General features: G+C 40.4%; 1 protein-coding gene across 1 annotated transcript in view; it reads left to right on the plus strand.

Moving 5' to 3' along the window:
• The window catches only part of LOC117512643 (bone morphogenetic protein 7-like), a 63,504-nt gene extending 39,914 nt beyond the window's left edge, over positions 1 to 23,590 (plus strand). The window contains 7 exon segments of the mRNA XM_034172792.1: positions 4,154 to 4,346; positions 5,882 to 6,005; positions 6,007 to 6,031; positions 15,375 to 15,578; positions 16,536 to 16,612; positions 19,586 to 19,696; positions 22,863 to 23,590. Coding sequence (XP_034028683.1) covers positions 4,154 to 4,346; positions 5,882 to 6,005; positions 6,007 to 6,031; positions 15,375 to 15,578; positions 16,536 to 16,612; positions 19,586 to 19,696; positions 22,863 to 23,009 — 881 coding nt within the window. The 3' untranslated portion in view covers positions 23,010 to 23,590.
• The last annotated feature ends 451 nt before the right edge of the window (positions 23,591 to 24,041 follow it).

Here is a 24,041-nt window from a genome sequence, read left to right on the forward strand (position 1 = left end):
CTTTTAGACGGCTAACATTTTTTTAATAGCTAGTAACTTGAAAAACATTTATAATCCCTTTTGCTCCTGTCTGCTATGTATTTTGCAGCAGTGAGATGGCTAAGAGGAGATAAGCTCAACTCTCCTCCCAGCAGAAAGGATCTGGCTACTAAACTGCCACAAAAAAGAAAATCATTACTTCTTTATCCTATACAGTGGTCCAGCGATGAGGCAGAAGTCCTGAAATGGGAAGCAGGTTTCACTTGGGGTTTTGCTTTATAAATAAAATTATTCCGGATAGAATTACAACAATAATGTAAACTCTTAAAATGTATGAAGTGGATATATGACACATATCTGTTAATTTTAAAATAATGCACTAATTTGGAAGATTTGAACATTAACACACAGGTGCCCAAAGGGATTATGGGTAAACTTAGCCTCTGCTCATACTGACTGGTTGACTAATTTATTCTATATAAAAACTAACACAAGTGAATCAATGTAATGTGTGTTGGTGTTTACAAATAAATGTGCTTTTGTAAAATATGTCATTTTTTTCATTCGTGTAAAAAAAAAAAAAAAAGCATTTGCAAAGTCAAAAAGTCTATTAAATTGTGATTCCGTCCGTGTGATGTAACTGGTGTCAAAATGCATAGAACACTGCCATGTACTGGCATCCAGTTATATCACAGTGTTATCGATCGCAGGATTTTAAAATTATCTGTAGGTTTCCAAAACCTGAGAGACCACCCACGTGGAGATTCACGTCCTTCCGAGCAGATCAGAAAACTTTTAACACACCACACATGGCAGGAATATCTGATAAGATGACCAAGAGCCCAATGATCACTCTGTCAGAGCTCCAGCATTCCTCTGTGGAGAGAGGAGAACCTTCCAGAAGGACAACCATCTCTGTAGCACCACCAATCAGGCCTGTATGGTAGAGTGGCCAGATAGAAGCCACTTCTTAGTAAAAGGCACATGGCACCCCTTCTGGAGTTTACCAAAAGGCACCTGAAGGACTCTCAGACCATGAGATACAAAATTCTCTGGTCTGATGAGACAAAGATCAAACTCTTTGGTGTGAATACCAGGTGTCATGTTTGGAGGAAACCAGGCACCATCCCTACAGAGAAGCATAGTGGTGGCAGCATCTTATCAGGATTAATCTAATCAGGATTCAAGAAAGATAAATGCAGCAATGTACAGCGACATCCTGGATCAAAACTTTGTTCATGTTGTCATTATGAAGTGTTGTGAATAGAATTTTGAGGTGAAAAATGAATTTCATCCATTTTGGAATAAGGCTGTAACATAACAAAATGTGGAAAAAGTGAAGCGCTGTGAATACTTTCCGGATGCACTGTATATGCAATGTGCATGGATGCTTTCACTGTTTTATAAGCTTATAGGTGACATATTGTTATGTGTGTGGGGCCTATCTGAAAGATGATCAACGTGAGGGGTAGGCAGAGATGATGAGAGATAAGACGCTGACCCTAGCGATGTTCTGCTGTGATATGAGAGAAACGGGGCCTGTGCGGGCACATCCAGGTACAGAGGATCGGGAAGCTGAGACGAGGCTGTGAGACAGAGGAGAGATGGCGTTAAGTCATGAGAACCATATGATTCACTGGGACTAAGAGAGGAAGAGAGAGAAAACAAAGGGCCCCATAAAGCTGCCAGATTCTGCTTGCATATCTCTATCAGAGCTCCACGTGCACCAGATGAACTGCTCAGATCCCAGACCTTGTAAATATTTGAGTGGTAAGCCACCGTGTATATTTATATATACATGTTTAATCTGACTTTGACCCAGAAACTGACATATGATGTCAGCTACTTGCTAACAGCTGATCTTAGTGGTATGTGTTTGATAAATCAGGTCGGATTGGGTGATGACACCTCAGTATTGGGGTGCATCATTTTCCCTCTTAGTCATTGATTTCTATGTCTCCACTTTAAAAATGTTCCATTCCAGTAAATAATAACAATTGTCAATTTTGAGGTGATTTGGTTAATGTTTAGGAGGACCACAGTGAGGCTATAATTCTCTGCAAATTTAAGTTTGCAATTTTCCTGATTGATGGTAGACTAGTGTCATATTTGAACTAATTCTCAGATAAAATGAAAACAGTGTCGTCTGCCTATTGAAACGTATGGAAGAACTTTTCAGGCAGTTTTACTTCCCAACAACTTTCAGTATCAGTTTCACTTTCAGTTTCATACCTCATGTCATTCTGTTTGTTATAGAAATTAGCACAGACTACAGAAATGGAGAGGAAATATCCCTCTGCCTTATATTGTGCAAAGAGACAATATAAACAATAAGCAAAGTGTATATTAACAATTCTTTGAAATCATACATTTTGACTTTTTGATGGTTTTTGGAGAATTTCAAAGCTTATTTTGATTTTGCTGAAATTTGTGCTGTAGTAATTTCTTGGGTAGTGTAACAAAATAAACCTAGGAACAAGGTGATTTTCAAAACTTATTGAAAAAAGGAGGGAAATGATGCACCCAATTCAGCATCACACTACTTACGACCATGAAGTGGTTTTGAGCCAGATTAATGTTTTTACAAAAAGGTTGGAGTGCCAATTCTGCAAGCAACCCCCCATTGACAGATGATGGGGAGAACATGCAAATTCTGCACAGAAAGGAACTGGGCTTTGGTGAAACCAAACTAATGACCTTCTTGCTATGAGACTCATGCTCCCTAGAAAATGAATGTAAAGCTAAAAGAGTCTAAAGATAACTGATTATGAAACCAAATAATGCTAAACCTCTGAAAATATAAAACTAAAAGAAAGCTAATGGTATAAAACACTGATCATAAAACTAAATGACCATAAAACTAAGAAAGTATTTGAACTGAAAGGTAACTGTATTAAGCATCTGTAAAAATATATAATAAAAAGATAAGAAAATATAATGCTATCTTAAATGTAACGATTGACTATTAAACTAAATGACAGTAAAGCAGAGAAAATGTAAATCTACCTGAAAGCTAAAGTATTTTAAATAACTATGCAAATAAATGACAATAAAGCTGAAAAAACTTTAATGCTAACTGCTAATTAAAAGCTAACAATGCAAAACTGACTATAAAACTAAGCGACTGCCAAGCTAAGAGAATATGAAGCTAAGTGAAAGCTAACAATGCAAACAGACTATATAAGTAATTGCTGACAAAGCTAAGACAATATGAAGCTACCTGAAAGCTAAATGAATGTAAACTGACCATGAAATTAATGATGACAAAGCTAAGAGAATAAGCTAATTGAAAGCTAACTGAATATAAAACTGGCTGCAAAACAAAATTAATATAAAGCTTGTAGAATAGACAGCTGGTAGCTCAATGGGAAAGGAGTTGGCAACCAATATGTAGACATGGGTTTGATTTATGAGAGAAAATTTGATGAAAACAAACAAACAAACCTAAAACCTGAGTATCCGTGACAGTATGAAGAAGTCACACATGTACCTTTGAAGTCACAGAGATTATTTTTCTCTTCCATAAACAGAACAGTATTTCAAATTCATCATTACAGGTCCACCAATCTTGAGCTATGCATAAAAAATTATAAACTCCTACATTCTCTGTTGTACTACAGTTGCTGCAGTGAAACTAATGCAAATCGCATTCATACACCCATATAAAAAATGTGAAGACATGATCAAAACTCCCTCATCTGCAAGTTGATATGTGAATTCATCTAAGGAGAGTTATATACCTGTGGAGTATTTTATCACAAATACATACATTTTTTTTTCTTCTTGAAACAGGTTGGGAATGGATGAGATTTGACCATTATCAATGCCTTATCGACTCTGGTTAGCTGCCCTTTTCTTTATGGATTTCCTAATTGATTCCTGATCAGTTTCTGTTTGGAAAAATGTCAAACTACTACTATTACTACAACTGTTTTTGTATCAATACAGCAACTCTTTTCTTGTTTCTAGACAAATGGGTTTTTGCAACACTAAACTATCAGAAAACATTCCCGCATTGATAAGAGGAACTGACAATGCTTGAGAAACCTAATTCCAATGGACTGAAAAACTGAGACCTCGATCAGAATTGGTTCACGATTCCATTTCTTAAAAGAGGCACTTGTTTTTTTTCCCCATATCTGTCTCATAACAAACCTCACATTTGTGTTTTCAGTGGAACATGATAGGGAGTTCCTACCAGTGCGGCGGCATCATCGAGAATTCCGATTTGACCTGTCAAAAATTCCTGAGGGTGAGGTCGTGACAGCTGCAGAGTTTCGGATGTATAAAGACTTCATCCATGAACGTTATGACAATGAGACCTTCCGCATCAGTGTCTACCAGGTGCTGGAGGAACATTCTGACAGGTATGATCATCCAGAGTTGATTTATTTATTAATAACTACACCAAGGACATAATAAAATCATTAGTGTTTATTTAGTTTTCTGTCTGTTAGCAGGATTATGACAAAATTTTCACCACAGATAGATATTAGACCAAGGAAGAATCCATTAAATTTGGGAGGTGATCCAGATCCGGATTCTGGATCAAGTTTCACTTTCTATAGGCTTTGAAGGATTACTCTTAGCGGGATTACATCAAAACTACTTCACCGATTTTCACCAAATTTTCACCACAGACAATATATTAGGCCATGGAAGACTCCAGTAAATTTTGGAGGTGATCCGTATCCAGATTCTGGATCAAGATTTCACTTTCTGTATGCTTTGACAGATTACTGTTAGCAGGATTACATCAAAACTACTGCACAGATTTTGACAATTTTCAACACAGATACATATTAGGCCATGGAAGACTCCACTGAATTTTGGAGGTGATCCAGATCTGGATTCGGATTCTGGATTAAGATTTCCCTTCATATAGGCTCTGAAGGATTACTTCAAAAATACTTCACAGATTCTCACCACATTTGCACCACATATAGATATTAGGACATGGAAGACTCCACTAAATTTTGGAGGTCATCTGGATCCAGATTCAGGATCAATATTTCACTTTATATAGGATTACATAGAATACGTAAGAATCAGCCTGTTGTCTGCTTTTAACAAAAAATGCTTTTGGTAGCCTACTTATCTGAAAATGCATAGAACCTAACTATGGAAGCTCCTGTAATCCGAACAGGTTCTTGCTCCACCTCCTGTGCTTGGCTAATCGATACAGAAGGTGGATGTAAATAACACTAGTGAGGTGGCTCTGCGGTGGCCCATGTCCTGCTCTCATCAACCCCTCCAAAAGGTTTCTGTTGTCCAGAGGGAACAGCACAGTCATTTATTCCTTTGCCAGAAACGGGCCTGAATGCATGAATGAAGCTGTGACACACTATCTACCCAGCCAGAAAATAGGTCGGGAATACATGAATGGCCAATGAAGAACAAGGGATTTTAGTCTCCATTAGAGAAAGAGTAGAAAAAGCAGAGCTTGTATGAAACAATAGAACTCTGTTAGATATTCACCATTTCTCTACTTCTGCAGCTGTGCTTCTTTCTCCTGCTTTCCCAACCAAATTCCTACCAGTGATGCAGTGTTCTTAGTGTATGAAAGGAGCAGTCGTTTACAAAGCCATTATTGTCAATTAAAAAAAATGAAGTGTTCCCTTGGGCCTCACCATCTGGAGCCCTTTCTCTCTCTCTCTCTCTCTCTCTCGCTCTCTCTCTCTCTCTCTCTCTCTCTCTCTCTCTCTCTCTCTCTCTCTCTTTCAATCTGTCACACTCCTCTGAATCCTTTCTCCACTCCATTACTTTTCTTCACACTTCCCTCACTTATCTTTCTGCTCTCTGACATGGGTTCAACTTTCAGGTCCTTTTTACTGAAGGTGCTGTCTGTGTAGAAAATCCACTTTTTTTTTTTTTTTTTTTGTTTCTTTGGCTTACTGTCCAGGGAGTCCGACCTCTTTCTGCTAGACTCTCGGGTAATCTGGGCAGCAGAAGAAGGCTGGTTGGTGTTTGATGTGACAGCTACAAGTAACCACTGGGTCCTGGACCCTGGCAGGAACCTTGGCCTCCAACCTTTCCCTGGAGAGCAATAATGGTGAGTTACACTCACATTTGTCTGTTCCCTGGTGTTTTGAAAAGTGCATGACCACCTACTGAAGACAATAGCAAAGACAATAAAAGGACATCAAGAACAAATAAATAAAGATACGGTGACAAAAAAAACTAGTGAGCAAAGAGAGCTTTGAACACATCTGTAACACAGCGTCAATGAAAAGTATAGGCTTTACAAAGGTATGTCTAATAAAATGACAGGCACCATTCAAGGTGAAAATAAATGGAACTAATTCAGAGTAGACAGGACATTCTGAGCCTGATTTACTGAGATCCCATCTAACAAGGGCTAAATTATGTGGGCTTTCCAAACTTTTGCACCTTAGGTCGGAGAATCTGTTGCGGGTGATTTACTAAGAATAAATGCGTACCTGCATGGCACAGTGGATTAGTGGTTAGCACTGTTGCCTCCCAGCAAGAATTAACTGGAATTGCTTCCCACCTGGTCCTTTCTGTGTGCAGTTTGCATGTTCTTCCTGTGTTTGTGTGGGTTCCCTTTGGGTGCTCTGGTTTCCTTCCACTTCCAAAGACAACAGGTGAGGTGAATTGGAAACCTTATAATTGTCCAGTTCTCCTTGCAAAAGAGGTCTTGAGCTCAATTAAATTATTTGACATAAAAATTAAATATAAATAATCATCTAGGGGAAGTGTGACATTTCAGACCTCCAATTAAAAGTGTACTGGAATGCCACCTGAAATCAAAGTTCCTACTATAGCAAAGTTGGGGCAATCGATCTATCCCAACTTCATCGAGATGCACGCCTGTGAATGGTAAAACATCAACTAGACAACAACAAGACTTTCAATTGACAGGTGAATGTGTTTGTTTTATATGTGGCCCTCTGACTGACTGGTGGCACAAGCCTTTAATTGGAATTAGCAAGTATGAAATGAATGAATGAACTGCGTACAAGACACGGGGTGGTAACATGACAGCAGGATGTACATAATGATTTGGGGTGTGTGTTAATGACCATAAGCGCAAAATGAAATTGAATCAGCCACTTACAGGTATGCAACAACCTGTGTTCAGTTACACATTAATTCTGCCACATATCATATTCCTGCCACTGGAAATGACAAAAACAAAACAAACAGACTAGGGATCGACCGATTATTGGCACCCAAGTCACATTATGCTGCATGTATAATCACAGTATGGTGGAATCGGACCATGCATTCTTCATACAGTTCTGTGCTCCGAACTGTTGTGTGTATTCACACCGTTCAATGCACATTGATGTATGGTGACACAACTGGTATATTGCTACTACTGGGTTGAACTGCTTTTGCCTTCAGAGCTGCCTGTCATAGATTCAACAAGGTGTTGGAAACATTGATCAGAGATATTGGTCCATATTAACATGAAAGTATCACGCAGTCGCCCTTTCAACCAGTCTGTCCATTCTCCTCTGACCTCTGATATCAACAAGTCATTTTTCATCCACACAACTGTCGCTCACTGGATGTCTTCTCTTTTTGGAACATTCTCTGTTAAAACTTAGAAAATCCCAGCAGATCAGCAGCTTGATAAGGTTTGGTATATCAGTGTGGTTTGGTAACCTCACACTACCATGAAGGTGATGGAACGGAAGGAGTACCAGGTCCCTGCAGTCTTTGTATGACCAGTCTGTTCTCAGGTACGCTCAGAGGATATTGACTGACTCATCACATATCCTCGGTAGGCGGTACAGATTTCCAAAATTTAAGATGGACCGTTTCAAAAGTCATTTGTGCCGATGTCTGTCAGACTTCTGAATAAGATTGCGTAAGGCGGTGGCAAAACTGTGTGATGGCTCCATGGTTCTTATGGTTATGAGAAGTGTTCAATCAATCTATCAATCAATCAATTTTATTTATATAGTGCCAAATCACAACAAACAGTTGCCCCAAGGCGCTTTATATGTAAGGCAAGGCCATACAATAATTACGTAAAAACCCAACGGTCCAAAACGACCCCCCTGTGAGCAAGCACTTTGCGACAGTGGGAAGGAAAACTCCCTTTTAACAGGAAGAAGAACCTCCAGCAGAACCAGGCTCAGGAGGGGCAGTCTTCTGCTGGGACTGGTTGGGGTCTGAGGGAGAGAACCCCAGGGAAAAAGCCATGCTGTGGAGGGGAGCAGAGATCAATCACTAATGATTAAATGCAGAGTGGTGCATACAGAGCAAAAAGAGAAAGAAACACTCAGTGCATCATGGGAACCCCCCAGCAGTCTAAGTCTATAGCAGCATAACTAAGGGATGGTTCAGGGTCACCTGATCCAGCCTTTAGCAAAAAGGAAAGTTTTAAGCCTAATCTTAAAGTAGAGAGGGTGTCTGTCTCCCTGATCTGAATTGGGAGCTGGTTCCACAGGAGAGGAGCCTGAAAGCTGAAGGCTCTGCCTCCCATTCTACTCTTACAAACCCTAGGAACTACAAGTAAGCCTGCAGTCTGACAGCGAAGCGCTCTATTGGGGTGATATGGTACTATGAGGTCCCTAAGATAAGATGGGACCTGCTATTCAAAACCTTATAAGTAAGAAGAAGAATTTTAAATTCTATTCTAGAATTAACAGGAAGCCAATGAAGAGAGGCCAATATGGGTGAGATATGCTCTCTCCTTCTGGTCCCTGTTAGTACTCTAGCTGCAGCATTTTGAATTAACTGAAGGCTTTTCAGGGAACTTTTAGGACAACCTGATAATAATGAATTACAATAGTCCAGCCTAGAGGAAATAAATGCATGAATTAGTTTTTTCAGCATCACTCTGAGACAAGACCTTTCTAATTTTAGAGATATTGCGTAAATGCAAAAAAGCAGTCCTACATATTTGTTTAATATGCGCATTGAATGACATATCCTGATCAAAAATGACTCCAAGATTTCTCACAGTATTACTAGAGGTCAGGGTAATGCCATCCAGAGTAAGGATCTGGTTAGACACCATGTTTCTAAGATTTGTGGGGCCAAGTACAATAACTTCAGTTTTATCTGAGTTTAAAAGCAGGAAATTAGAGGTCATCCATGTCTTTATGTCTGTAAGACAATCCTGCAGTTTAGCTAATTGGTGTGTGTCCTCTGGCTTCATGGATAGATAAAGCTGGGTATCATATGCGTAACAATGAAAATTTAAGCAATGCCGTCTAATAATACTGCCTAAGGGAAGCATGTATAAAGTGAATAAATTGGTCCTAGCACAGAACCTTGTGGAACTCCATAATTAACCTTAGTCTGTGAAGAAGATTCCCCATTTACATGAACAAATGTAATCTATTAGATAAATATGATTCAAACCACCGCAGCGCAGTGCCTTTAATACCTATGGCATGCTCTAATCTCTGTAATAAAATTTTATGGTCAACAGTATCAAAAGCAGCACTGAGGTCTACACAGAACAAGCACAGAGATGAGTCCACTGTCTGAGGCCATAAGAAGATCATTTGTAACCTTCACTAATGCTGTTCTGTACTATGATGAATTCTAAAAGCTGACCTGAAACTCTTTCAAATAGACCATTCCTCTGCAGATGATCAGTTAGCTGTTTTACAACTACCCTTTCAAGAATTTTTGAGAGAAAGGAAGGTTGGAGATTGGCCTATAATTAGCTAAGATAGCTGGGTCAAGTGATGGCTTTTTAAGTAATGGTTTAATTGCTGCCACCTTAAAAGCCTGTGGTACATAGCCAACTATAAAGATAGGACCTGATCATATTTAAGATCGAAGCATTAAATAATGGTAGGGCTTCCTTGAGCAGCCTGGTAGGAATGGGGTCTAATAGACATGTTGATGGTTGGATGAAGTAACTAATGAAAATAACTCAGACAGTAACAAATCGGAGAGAAGAGTTCTAAACCAAATACCAGCATCACTGAAAGCAGCCAAAGAAACGATACGTCTTGGGATGGGTATTGACTTAATTTTTTCTCTAATAGTTAAAATTTTATTAGCAAAGAAAGTCATGAAGTCATTATAGTTAACAGTTAAAGGAATACTCAGCTCAATAGAGCTCTGACTCTTTGTCCAGCCTGGCTACAGTGCTGAAAGAAAACCTGCGGTTGTTCTTATTTCTTCAATTAGTGATGAGTAGTAAGATGTCCTAGCTTTACGAGAGGGCCTTTCTTATAGAGCAAATCAGACTATTTTTCCAGGCTAAGTGAAGATCTTCAAATTAGTGAGACGCCATTTCCTCTCCAACTTACGGGTTATCTGCTTTAAGCTGCGAGTTTGTGAGTTATTACCACGGAGGTCAGGCACTTCTGATTTAAAGCTCTCTTTTTCAGAGGAGCTACAGCATCCAAAGTTGTCTTCAATGAGGATGTTAAAACTATTGACGAGATACTCTATCTCACTTACAGAGTTTAGGTAGCTACTCTGCACTGTGTTGGTATATGGCATTAGAGAACATAAAGAAGGAATCATATCCTTAAATCTAGTTACAGTGCTTTTCTGAAAGACTTCTAGTGTAATGAAACTTATTCCCCACTGCTGGGTAGTCCATCAGAGTAAATGTAAATGTTATTAAGAAATGATCAGACAGAAGGGAGTTTTCAGGGAATACTGTTAAGTTTTCAATTTCCATACCATAAGTCAGAACAAGATCTAAGATATGATTTAAAGTGGGTGGGTGGGACTCATTTACATTTTGAGCAAAACCAGTTGAGTCTAATAATAGATTAATGCAGTGTTGAGACTGTCATTCTCAGCATCGTGGTGGATGTTAAAATCTCCACTAGAGTTATCTTATCTGAGCTAAGCACTAAGTCAGACAAACGGTCTGAAAATTCCAGAGAAACTCACAGTAACGACCAGAGTGGACGCTAGATAATAACAAATAAAACTAGTTTTTAGGACTTCCATTTGGATGGACAAGACTAAGAGGCAAGCTTTCAAATGAATCCAAAGTGGGAGGATGCCGTCTCTCCTAACAAGACCAGGTTTTTCCCCAGAAGCTTGCCAATTATCTATGAAGCCCACCTCATTTTTTGGGCACCACTCAGACAGCCAGCAATTCAAGGAGACACTGCGGCTAAACATGTCACTCCCGGTCCGATTGGGGAGGGCCCAGAGGAAAACTACAGAGTCCGCATTGTTTTTGCAAAGTTACACACCGATTCAATGTTAATTTTAGTGACCTCCGATTGGCGTAACTGGTGTCATTACTGCCGATGTGAATTACAATCTTACCAAATTTACCGCTTAGCCTTAGCCAGCAGTTTCAAATTTCCTTCAATGTCGCCTGCTCTGGCCCCCGGAAGACAATTGACTATGGTTGCTGGTGTCGCTAACTTCACATTTCTCAAAACAGAGTCGCCAATAACCAGAGTTTGATCCTCGGCGGGTGTGTCGTCGAGTGGGGAAAAACAGTTAGAAATGTGAACGGGTTGGCGGTGTACACGGGGCTTCTGTTTAGAACTATGCTTCCTCCTCACAGTCACCCAGTCGGCCTGCTTTCCCGGCTGCTCGGGATCTGCCAGAGGGAAACTAATGGCGGCTAAGCTACCTTGGTCCACACCGACTACAGGGGCCTGGCTAGCTGTAGAATTTTCCACGGTGCGGAGCCGAGTCTCCAATTCGCCCAGCCTGGCCTCCAAAGCTACGAATAAGCTACACTTATTACAAGTACCATTACTGCTAAAGGAGGCCGAGGAATAACTAAACATTTCACACCCAGAGCAGAAAAGTGCAGGAGAGACAGGAGAAGCCGCCATGCTAAACCGGCTAAGAGCTAGTAGCTGCGCTAAGCTAGCGGATTCCTAAAAACACACAAAGTGAATAATGTGTAAATAATTTAGAGGTGATTCAGCAGAGGGAGTGCTTTAGTTAAGGCACGTGAAGATTACACTGTGAAACAAATCGTTATCTAGGTAATTAGGTCAATCTAACTGCGCAGATTAAACAGCTAACAGATACAGAAAAACACCGCTGTGCTCCGGAACAGGAAGTGATACAATACCGCAGTGAGAGGCAACCACCAGTAGAGGCAAGCAAGGGGGGGGAGGGTTGTCTGTTATATTGTCAGTTTGTTGTGTCATATATTTATTTGCATATTTATGCGGGGTGTTTATATTGGATGGGGTTTTTATTGTTTTTATTCATTTTATTGTTTTTACTGTGTTTTATTATTGTTTTTATCGTGTATTATATGCAGTATGAGTCCAAGAAGAATTTCCATTTTTGGCATAATAAAGTATATCGTATCATTCTGAAATACTCAGACGAGCCCATCTGGCACCAACAAAAATGCCATGTTCAAAGTCACTTTAATCCTCTCTCGTCCCCATTCTGGTGCTCAGTTTCAGCGTCATCAAGTCGTCTTCACCACGTCTACATTGAGTTCCTGCCATTTGATTGGCGGATTAGCTATTTGTGTTGTCAAGCAATTGAACAGATGTATCTAATAAAGTGACCGGTGAGTGTATATTGTACCTACATTAATGGTAAATGTTCGCCAGGTGGTGATATTGATGTACAAGCTTTGATCATTACAAAGTTAAAGTACATCACTGCACAACAGTGGTTTGTGCTATGGCTCAATAAAATGGACTGTTATTAAGGGGGCTAATAATTTTGAACCTGTGTCATTCTCGGCCTTGGCTCGGGTTTTAGGTCTTAGCCCGTGGCGTATTTCCTTTGTGATTTTCTGGTTTTACTTTTCACTAGTTAATACTTTATCATGTTAGTCTTAATTTATTAAAAGTTTATTGTTTCGCTTTGTTTATTATTTAGTCACTGGTTTCATTCAGCGCCTCATCATTTAGTATGCAGTCATTCAGTTATTCATTGCTTTTCCTTGTGTTACACTTTTGTCACTGGTTCATTCTTTGCTTATCATTTATTGTGTAGTTTGTATTTGTTCACTCTAGGTCTTTTATGTTACTTTAGTCTTAGTTTAGTTCTGTTTATCACATTTGTTATATAATGCTTAGTAACAGGATTTTGTTTTGTTTTTTATCTTCAGTGTTGCTCATCAGTTTATGTTCCATTTGTCGTTTATTGCATTATTCAGTAGTCACCAGTTTTTGTTTTATGTTCATCACTTATTCTCTGTTTAATCAGTAGTTTGTTTTGGCATTTTTATTGTATTCACTTTGCTGTAACAACAGTTCCAATCTAGTTTTAGTTTTAATCATTAGTTTTCTTGTTTTCCCCTTTTTGACTTGTCACGTTAGCTCTTAAGTTTGCCCCCTTTTTTGCTCACATTAATTATTTGAGCACATCATGTTTCTCAGAGTTAGTTTTTCTGTCACTCACTTCTCTTGCTTTGCACCGCTTTGCTTTGCCCTCCCGCACTCTCTTGCCTTTCTTCCCTCTTCTTTGTTCACTAAACCACACCTCTTTCCAGAACCTTCCACACACCTGCTTCACATCAACCTGATTAGTTTGCTCCTTATTAAAACCCTCTCAGTTCCACAGATCACTGCCCGATTGTTGACTTTGTTCACTCTCTTGTCTTCAGTTCATGTCTTGTTTGCTTCTCAGTGTTTTGACCTTGCTTGTTTGCTCGGATCTCCACCTTGCCTTAATCCTGAACTCAGCTTATATTTTGACTCTGCCTCTGTTTTGTCTGTGATACTCCTCGATGCCATTGGTATGACATCACCTCGTATTTTTAACCACGTCCCAGCCCTTACCCTGTCTGATACCTCTGCCTCATTATCTGATTACCCGTGTACCGAATCTACTGCCTGGTTACAAAATAAAGCCTTTTATTCATCACAACCAGCCATGTCTGAGAGTCTGCATTGGTTTCGACCTGTTTCCTGTGTCAATCCATCACAAGCCCTGACACCCTGGTAGTTTTTGGTTTTTGTGAAATAATTTGTTTCTGTGTGCAAAGTAAAATAATGTAAGCATCCAGAACAAAAGTAGAATGTTTAGAAATGCTGTGTTGAAAATTCCTTGCTTCGTTAAAAAAGCACTTGGGAAAATTTTTAAGAAAGCATTAAACTGCATAGAGGAGCTAATAGTGTTGTCCTTATCTGTAGCAGGTACCAGTGTTCACTGGGTGCCAACACAGCATTTAATGTCTTCCTTTTCATGTGAGCTCTGGAACAATATTTGAAATATAGATATTTCAAAAGTTACAAAACAGCATGAAGGATTGCTTTAGAGTTTGCTAGGACTAAATTGCAGTGCCGACAAAAAGTTGTGGCAACATCCCCAGCCACATGTTCTATCTATTCTTTAATTGCATTGTACTTTTCCCATTCTGTTGTATATTCTGGCCAACATATACCCACAGAATGGGTATCACATTATTTTCCAGCAGGTGCTAACATAACTGATGTGAAGGGCATTGAAGAAATGTCTCTTTGTTATTACTACACACGCAAAATAAAATTGCTTTTGGGATTGATCTGGTGCATCAAAGTTAAAATAATCAGCTCATCCTCTTTATGTACTTTATTTCATTTGGTGGGTCAGATGTTGATGTAATTTACTGGCTGGGATGAACTACCTCACTCACCCACTCGCCTACAGATTTGTTGTCGCAGCCATCCACCATTACCAGCACACGCAACGTGTTCCAGCCTGCAGTGTAGCTTTATTTTTTGCTGAAGGTGAAGTTTATTTCAGTGTAATACTGCTTCTCATCCTTCAGCAATGTCATCACCTATCACACCCTCAGCATCATTAGCAATCATGCAGAAAACTCACTGTTATTTGGGATAAGCCCTCAGTAGTACTTATCATCAGGCTGAGATGTTAATCAGTGGGGAACTTTATCAGCAAACAGGGCATGTTTCAGAGAGCTGTCTCTCTCAGGACTGCAGGACGTTACATGTTAGGTGGGGAAAACAGATGCTGCGTTGCTTTCATGTTGGGTGCGCTCTTGGGGAGGCTGCATGGGGAGTGTGTATTTGTGTGTTGGATCGCATGGAGGGTTATGGGTGAGCATGTACAGGCAGGCGCACGGGACGTCCCGCCGCCGGCAGCGACTGCAAGCCTGGATTTAACACCAAACAATGATCAGTCACAAATTCTTCCATGTGAGAACATGAACGACAGCACCGGAGTGTGCGTGCATGTGAGTGAGTGAGTGTGTGTGTGTAAAACACACAAGTATGCCTGTTGGATGTTCAGCATTCGTTCTTGGAATTTTAGAGGCAGATTGAAAGTACTTCAGAAGGAAAATATAATTTGTAAAAATTAGTGCACAATTAAGTGAGCAACAAAAATGGTTTCAGTTAAGAACAGCAGGACCACACACATGCAAAGTAAACTAAATACGGGTGCAGCCATCAGGCACACAAATGCACTTTTTCAATAAATAAATAAATAAATAGAATTTTCTTCCTCTTGATGAATTCCACCTGTTATTCTGTGCTGTCTGTCTCCCCCTGCAGGAGAAAGCGTGAATCCTCGTGTGGCAGGGTTGATTGGCCGCAGCGGGCCTCAGAATAAACAACCCTTCATGGTGGCCTTCTTCAAAGCCACTGAGGTGCACCTGCGTAGCATCCGCTCAGCACCAGGGGGCGCAAAGCAGCGAAACCCCAACCGGTCCAAAGGCGCAAAGACCCAAGAGGCGCTCCGAGTTGCAAACATTGCAGGTAAAGTCAGATGTGTTGCACGTGGGATGTAGCATTTGCATTGATGTTGTTGGGTTTGGGCGTTCGCGGGCTCCGTAAAGAATCCACAAACACAACGCTGATAAATGTGAACGTAGACCACAAATATATAATAACTTCCAGCCGACCGCGCTGTCAGAATTATCATGATCCTTACACAACAAAACATACGGTGCAGACTTGGGGCTTTTGTGTTGGAGGTGTGAGACGGCTGCATTTATATGGAGCACTGAAATATAAGACTAATGTCGGTGCTTCAGAAATGCCTCTGCTGTCTTTGTTTATTTACCCAAGCATTACAGAGCGGTTGGGGCTCGGTTCCCTACGTGGAGGTAAGGGAGCAGAGGCTTTTATGGCAGAACACATCTGCAGTGCGCTGTGGGGCAAAAACACATGGACCAAATGTTTGGAACATGGATACCAGCGGTCTCTAACTGGATGATGGGAACCAGTCGCTCATGATCGCTTCCAATGCGAAACAGTCGCAGTGACTAATGTACCACAGAGACCTGACGGGCAAAGGGGTCACCAGATGAAGGGAAAGAGACTGGAGATAGAAAACAGTGTATTCTTATTAACATGTGGAAGATTTAACGGGGGAAACAAATGGCAAACTGGCTGAAAGGGAGAGAACAGACTGAAGTGATGAAAAATGTGGCAAGCTCGCTTGGTGTACATCTGTTTCAGGCATTGGGAAAAGTCAAACCCTGCAGGAAAGCGACCTCTCGGCAGGACGTATCTGGGGGTGATTTTCTTGAGACATTGTCTAAATGTTCCGTTTTGTTTGAGGATAGTGTAATTTGACTGTTTAGGTCTGTTCTTGATTGTCTCTGCCCAGTTAAGGTCTTACAACAGTAAATAATTACTCTTTGTGCAAAATGGAATAATAGCACACATAATGAAGTGTAATCTCTATCTTTCTCAATGTGTGTCTTTCAGAAAATAGCAGCGCTGATCAAAAGCAGGCATGTAAGAAGCATGAGCTGTACGTCAGTTTCAGAGACCTGGGGTGGCAGGTACGACGAGCAGCAGCCAACATGTGGTACTCCTGGTTCTTATCTCAAACTCAGACCATATATATATATATATATATATATATATATATACTTTAAATCCAAGTCAGCCCAAAATCTTTCAGCTATGCACATGCTCGAACTGGCTCGTGTCGGGCCGTTTGGTGCCAGAATACAACCAGATGTGCTGACACTGAGCTGCAATACTCCTGACAAACTGGTGGTCCGTTCTTTCTCTTCAGGCACCAGTATACTTCACGATGAAAGGAAAAGTGATATTAAAAAAAAGGCCAGGGAACACGTGCACTATGGATTTTAACAACTTTTTAATTGGATTCCAAACCAGCAAGGTGCATGAATGGCAATGAGGCACCATATTGCACCCCTTATCTGGGACATGGTTTTGGTAGCACCAGTTTTAATAAGATATCCTAGACCTCATTCTCTCAAGACACACGATCTTCAGGGCTTCTAACTCCAGATAGGATTTAAAATCTCTCCATGTTGTTCTGAGTCTACCCTGGGGTGCTCAGAATCTCTCCAGAGAGAGGTGTGCAAGGAGGAATCCTAATACGATGTCATCAAAGGACTGTTTTTGATGACAAATTATCAGTGGTTGTTCTTTGAGCTCATCCAGATGTCAGATCCACTGACACTGTATTCAGTGTGACCCCAGCCACCCTATGAAGAACACTAATGACTATGATCATGACCACATGTGTTGAATACTTCAGAGAATTGGTACCTTATTTGTAGGTGTTAGGGGTGTGTGACCCTGACAAGACAAACTGGTTTAGGGTATGGTGCCGGTCCCAAAATGATTCAACAGATCAAAATGAGTCCTTTCATCACCTTGTCTAACAGAGAAACCAGGACCTCTTCCTAGGACTGAGTGGGAAGGTCACTTTTTGACCTGCACATTAGGTATTACGGGGACTGCTTTCTTCCACCTGTGAAATGTAGCAAAGATCCGTCCTATCCTGTCTATGGCTGATGCTGAGACCCTGATTCATGCAGTCCAGCATTAGGGGTCTCCAATTTGTTCAAATGCTGCTGCCAAACTTTGACATGAAGCAGAAAGTTTGACCACATTACGCCCATTTTAGCATCTCTTCACTGGCTTCCTGTCCCAGTGAGATCAGATTTTAAAGTTCTTCTACTAGCCTATAAAATTGCTCACGGACTGGCACCTCCCTACTTCGCTGACCTAATTAAACCCTACGTACCGGCCCAGGCTTTGCATTCTCAGGGTGCAGGACTACATTGTGTCCCTAGGGTGACTAAAAAGTCTGCTGGTCACAGAGCTTTCTCTTATTGTGCCCCTGTTCTTTGAAATGATCTCCCTGCATCAATAAAGCAGTCAGATTCTGTAGAGACTTTGAAGTCTAGAATTAAGATGGACTTATTCGTATGGCTAACATACTGGCATAGTATGTTACTATGCTTTTTACTCTTTTAAATTCATTTATTAGGAAATGGAGCGTGCCACAGCCTCAACTTTATCTAAATTCTGATTCTTTTAGTGAAGCTTAGGGCTAGTGGCCGGCGATCACCTTAATATTTTTTCTGTTTTCTTGTTGCTTAACACTGACAAATTATGCTGTATTTGTTGTCTTTCTGATGCCTGATTCTGTTTTTGGGAGATGGTGTGGTGTCTGTTTCTGTAACCCTGCTGTCCTGTGCACCAGCAACATTTCCTGTATATTCGTTTTGTGAATTGTTTTGTAAATTGTGTCGCTAGCATGGCCCAAGCAGAGGGTCACTCCTTTGAGTCTGGTCTGCTTGAGGTTTCTTCCTCAAATCATCAGAGGGAGTTTTTCCTTACCATTGTCTGTCACCTGGGTGCTTGCTCTAGGGGTTGGTAACATTAGACCTTCCTTGTGTGAAGCGCCTTGAAGCAACTTTGTTGTGATTTGGCGCTTTATACGAGGTCTGTTAGAAAAGTAGCAGACCTTTTTTTTTTTTTTTTTGCAAAAACTGATGGATTGAATCACGTGTGCATGTTGATGGCCGACCGGAGCGTGGCTCGCTCTCCACCGTTGTGCGGCCATCTTTAAACCGGTTGTACCACTCCTTAATCTGTGTGATTCCCATATCATCGTCACTGAAAGCTGTCTGAATCTTCCGAATGGTTTCCACCTGGCTGTCGCTCAGTTTCTGGCAAAATTTGATGTGGCGCTGCTGCACTCGTTACGTCATTTTCCTTGCAATAAAAATCCACCCAGCGCGCTGCACATGTCCTCACAAATGCTGCTTGCCAGCAACTGATGCAATCGACAGGCGTGAAAAAATTCACACATGCGCACGAAGGTTCAAGGTTGGCTCACGCAAGCAGGCTTGATTTAGAACCATCAGGTTTTTGCAAAAAAAAAAAATAAGGTCCAATACTTTTCTAACAGACCTCGTAAATGACCTCTACTGAGGATAGATAGACTATAAATTTTGGTGGTAAGTTCTGGGCTTGTGGAGGTCTTGGTACAGCGACACAATCTGCAGAAAGTGTTTCTTGGGAATTTTCACGTCACTTGTCTGTAGGGGAAAGAGCCGGACATATACATAGTTCTTATTGAAAACCTTATGTTTGGCAGAAATAATATGAAATCCACTGGCACATATTAAAATCTGCAGATATTCATCGACGATTTGGAAACAGTGCCTTTGAACATAGTTAGTTATGATTTGCTAATGTTGGTGGGAGATATGTGACCAATCATGGCTGAGGGAGAGATCAGAAGCAGAAATACACAAGAGAAAGTTCTATTTGTATACTTACACAGGACATGAATCAGCATCGCTGCAGTCATGATATACAGCCATTTGTCCAGAATTTTTTTTTTTTTTTTACTTGTTTTGAAGCATAGTAGAGTCAACAATCTCGCAGACTTTCTCTGTCCTTGATTCTCTGCTTTCACTACAATATTACATTTTTTTTATTTGTTTTTTCCACCTATCTTTACCTCTGTCTTAAATTCTCAGGATTGGATCATTGCTCCAGATGGGTATGCAGCATACTATTGTGAAGGAGAGTGTGCCTTCCCACTCAACTCCTATATGAACGCCACAAACCATGCCATTGTTCAAACTCTTGTGAGTACCAATAAGAATAATATTAACAGCGCGTTACAGTCTAACTGTTGTCACCTGTAATTCAATAATGGTCGTGTTGATACGAGAGCTGGTTGCCTATATAGCAATTTAATTGTGTTAATTTCATGAATGAATGAATATATGTTATTTGCCAAGTCTTAAGCAATGCCAGTGCTACCTGCACTCTTTAACACCATTGAGGGTGCTCTTCAACCTTGATGTTGAGCACCTTCTTGCCTGACTGCTGGCAAAATGTCCACAGCAGGCCTGTATCTACCTGTAGTTTGTGTTAACCCTGCCTTTCTTGTTGGTGGTTTAGTCAACTATACTAAGGGGCACATTAAGGATGGTCTACATTTTGATGAGTGAATGCCCAGCTTTAAAATGATATAAAGGACTAAACCTAACTATAACTTTATAGCTTATCTTACCCATAACATGGATCTGTCTCTGTCCTATTGAAAGCTGTCTCTTTTATTATTTCCTGCTGGCTGTACTGCCAGAAAAGAGATGTACAGAGCATACAGAAAATATTCACAGTGCTTCACTTTTTCCATATTTTGTTATGTTACAGCCGTATTCCAATATGGATGAAATGCATTTAGTTTTATTCATTTTTTTAATTTTAATGAAACATCGACATACAATACCCCATAATGACAATGTGAAAAAAGTTTTTAGATTTTTGCAAATTTATTAAAAATAAAGAAATCACATATACGTAAGTATTCACAGCCTTTGCCATGAAGCTCAAAATTGAGCTCAGGTGCATCCGGTTTCCACTGCTCATCCTTGAGATGTTTCTACAGCTTAATTGGAGTCCACCTGGGGTAAATTCAGTTGACTGGGCATGATTTGGAAAGACACACACCTGTCTACATATAAGGTCCCACAGATGACAGTGCATGTCAGACCACAAACCAAGCATGAAGTCAAAGGAATTGTCTGTTGACCTCTGAGACAGGATTGGCCTGAGACACAAATCTGGGGAAGGGTACAGAAACATTACTGCTACTTTGAAGGTCCCAATGAGCACAGTGGCCTCCATCATCCGTAAATGGAAGTTCGGATCCACAAGGAGTTTTCTTAGAGCTGGACACCTGTCTGAGCAATCAGGAGAGAATGTGACCAAGAACCTGATGGTCACTCTGTCAGAGCTCTACTATTCCTCTGTGGAGAGAGGAGAACCTTACACAAGGACAACCATCTTTGCAGCAATCCATGAATCAGGCCTGCATGACAGAGTGGCCAGATGGAAGCCACTCCTTAGTAAAAGGCACATGAAAGCCTAGGTCCCACTGAGCACAGTGGCTTCCATCATCCATAAATGAATGAAGTTTGGATCCACCAGAACTCTTCCTAGAGCTGAGTGATCGGGGGAGAAGGGCCTTAGTCAGGGAGGTGACCAAAAAGCAGATGGTCACTCTCTCAGAGCTCCAGCATTCTTCTCTGGAGAGGAGAACCTTCTAGAAGGACAACCATCTCTGCAACAATCCACCAATCAGGCCTATATGGTAGAGTGGCCAGACAGAAGTCACTCCTTAGTAAAAGGCACATGGCAGCCCACCTGGAGTTTGCCAAAAGGCTCCTGAAGGGCTCTTAGACCATGAGACACAAAATTCCAAGGTCTGATGAGACAAAGATTGAACCATGTGGCGTGAATATCAGGTGTCATATTTGGAGGAAGCCAGGCACCATCCTTACAGTGAAGCATTGTGGTGGCAGCATCATGCTGTGGGGATGTTTTTCAGTGGCAGAAACTGGGAGACTAGTCAGGATTGAGGGAAAGATGACTACAGCAATATTCAGAGACCTCAGACTGGGGCGACGGTTCATCTTTCAACAGGACAATAACCCTAAGCACAACATCTGTGGAGAGATCTGAAAAGGGCTGTGCACGACGCTCCCCATCCAACCTGATGGAACTTGAGAGGTGCTGCAAAGAGGAATGGGCAAAACTGCCCAAAGATAGGTGCACCAAGCTTGTAGTATCATATTCAAGAAGACTTGCTGTAATTGCTGCCAATTTCAATTTATTTTTCAATTTATTTTCATTTATATAGTGTCAAATCACAACAAGGTTGACTCAAGGCGCTTCACACAAGTAACGTCTAACCTTACCAACCCCCAGAGCAACAGCGGTAAGGAAAAACTCCCTCTCTGAGGGAGTTGGTCTTCCTCAGAGGGAGTTGATGCCAAAGGTGCATCAACAAAGTATTGAGCAAAGGCTGTGAATACACATGTACATGTGATGTCTTAGTTTTTATTTTTAATAAATTTGCAAAAACTTCAAACAAAACTTTTTTCATGTTGTCATTATGGGGTGTTGTGAGTTAGAAATTTGAGGGGAAAAATTACTCCATTTTGTAACAAGAAAATGTGGAAAAAGTGATCTGCTGTGAATACTTTCCTGATGTACTGTAGAATTACGCTCCATGCATCCCTGTGTGTGTGTGTGTGTGTGTGTCAGTCATATTTTCTTGAGCATGTGATATCTTGAGTAATACTGTTTCGAATCTCACCAAATTTCAACTGGATATCCTAAATATTTTTTTTTTTTTCTGGGAAACGATTTAACATGACCATGATTAGACTTAAGGCCCCCATATATATATATATATATATATATATATATATATATATATATATATATATATATATATATAATATATATATATATATATTGTGTGTGACATGATTTTCCCTTGGGAGAGGTAATCAAATGCAAAAGTGCAACTTACCAACAACTTTTGGCTCTAACACCAAGCAAGGACCAGTTAAAAGCTGCCCCCTTGTGGTACAACCTTGACACTACCAACTGTTGCATGTGCAAGTGTGCCTGAGTGTGTCACTGTACTTACATGAACTGACACAATTCCTAATTGTCCTCATACAAATGCACAACTGACAAGGTATAGGTTCCTGACACCCCTGAAAGACAATGAGTTGAGCAGCATCATCTGTCAAGTTCTTATGGACACAAACCAGGATAAATTTTGCAAAGACAAAATTTTCAGACAGCAACAATATTGTGGTTTATTACAATATGAATCAAAGATAAGTTACCAGGTCATCTTCTTATCTGTAGCGTTTTTCCACAGTGGTGAACATCATATTGCAAAATATAAATAACCATTTGAATTTCGCCTTTGTTTCTAATACACAGGTTCATTTCATCAACCCAGAGACGGTCCCTAAGCCTTGTTGCGCTCCCACGCAACTCCACATCTCTGTGCTATACTTTGATGACAGCTCGAACGTCATCTTGAAGAAATACCGCAACATGGTGGTCAGAGCGTGCGGCTGCCACTAGACGGCCAGCACGCTCACGCAGAGACTAACTAGTAGCAAGTGCTGCATACTCATCGTACTATGTGCACGCAGTGTGGACGCTTTGTAAAGGGAGATGTTTTGAGAGTTTCAACACGGACGGTTTACTAGAAATAAGAGCTCGCATTTCTTTTTCAAGGTTGTTTGTGAAGTACAGGAAACGTTCTAAAATGTGGCTGGGCAGGAATTTCGTCCAGTGCAATGCACATGCACAAACTCACACCCACACTCATGTTTGTGCTTTCTACTGAGTGAACAAGACATTTAAAAGCAGTGATTGTCAATCTTTTTGTTTTTTTCTATATTTGTTATTGTAGTTTATTCTTTTACTGTAGATTCTATTATAGATATTTTTATGTTCTGAATCGATGAATTCTTCTTGTGTACAATATTGTGTAAATATCTTTTTTTTTCAAAGAAAAGCAAGAAGTGTATTTATTTCCTGGAATACCCACTGGGTGTGTGTGGCCTTGTTCGTAAGCTGCCTCTTCTGTATCATCTTTCACACAATACTACGTCAACTCAGAAAACATGGTTCACACAAGTATTTTGACACGAGTACTGAGTTCAAACTCACCCATTTCTTCTTGCACATATGTCACATTTTGGTGGTGGGAGATTCAGAGCAGTGGTGGGTGCAGCTAACCTAAAAGTTAGCTTTGATAATTGCTATCTGCTAACTGAAAACGTAGCTGTATTAATGCTAAACAAATAAACCACTAAAACATTGAGTTGAAACTATCAATAACTGCTAACCCTTAACTTCTACTATATAAATTTAGCTTTGGCTTGGTTGTTTTGACTCTAAAACCTCGAAAAACAGACCTTAAGAGATGATATTTCAACATGTTGCGCGTTAGCATGGAGGTTCCTAGGTTTACGATGCTAACATCAGACGATGATCAAGATGCATAAATAATAATAATTAAAGGAACAAATGAAATTAAGTAGTAGTTTCTATTCAATGTACAATTTATACACAGTGCAGAAAGTATTAAATGAATAATAAATATTA

This window comes from Thalassophryne amazonica, chromosome 6, assembly GCF_902500255.1.
Source record: "Thalassophryne amazonica chromosome 6, fThaAma1.1, whole genome shotgun sequence".
NCBI lineage: Eukaryota > Metazoa > Chordata > Actinopteri > Batrachoidiformes > Batrachoididae > Thalassophryne > Thalassophryne amazonica.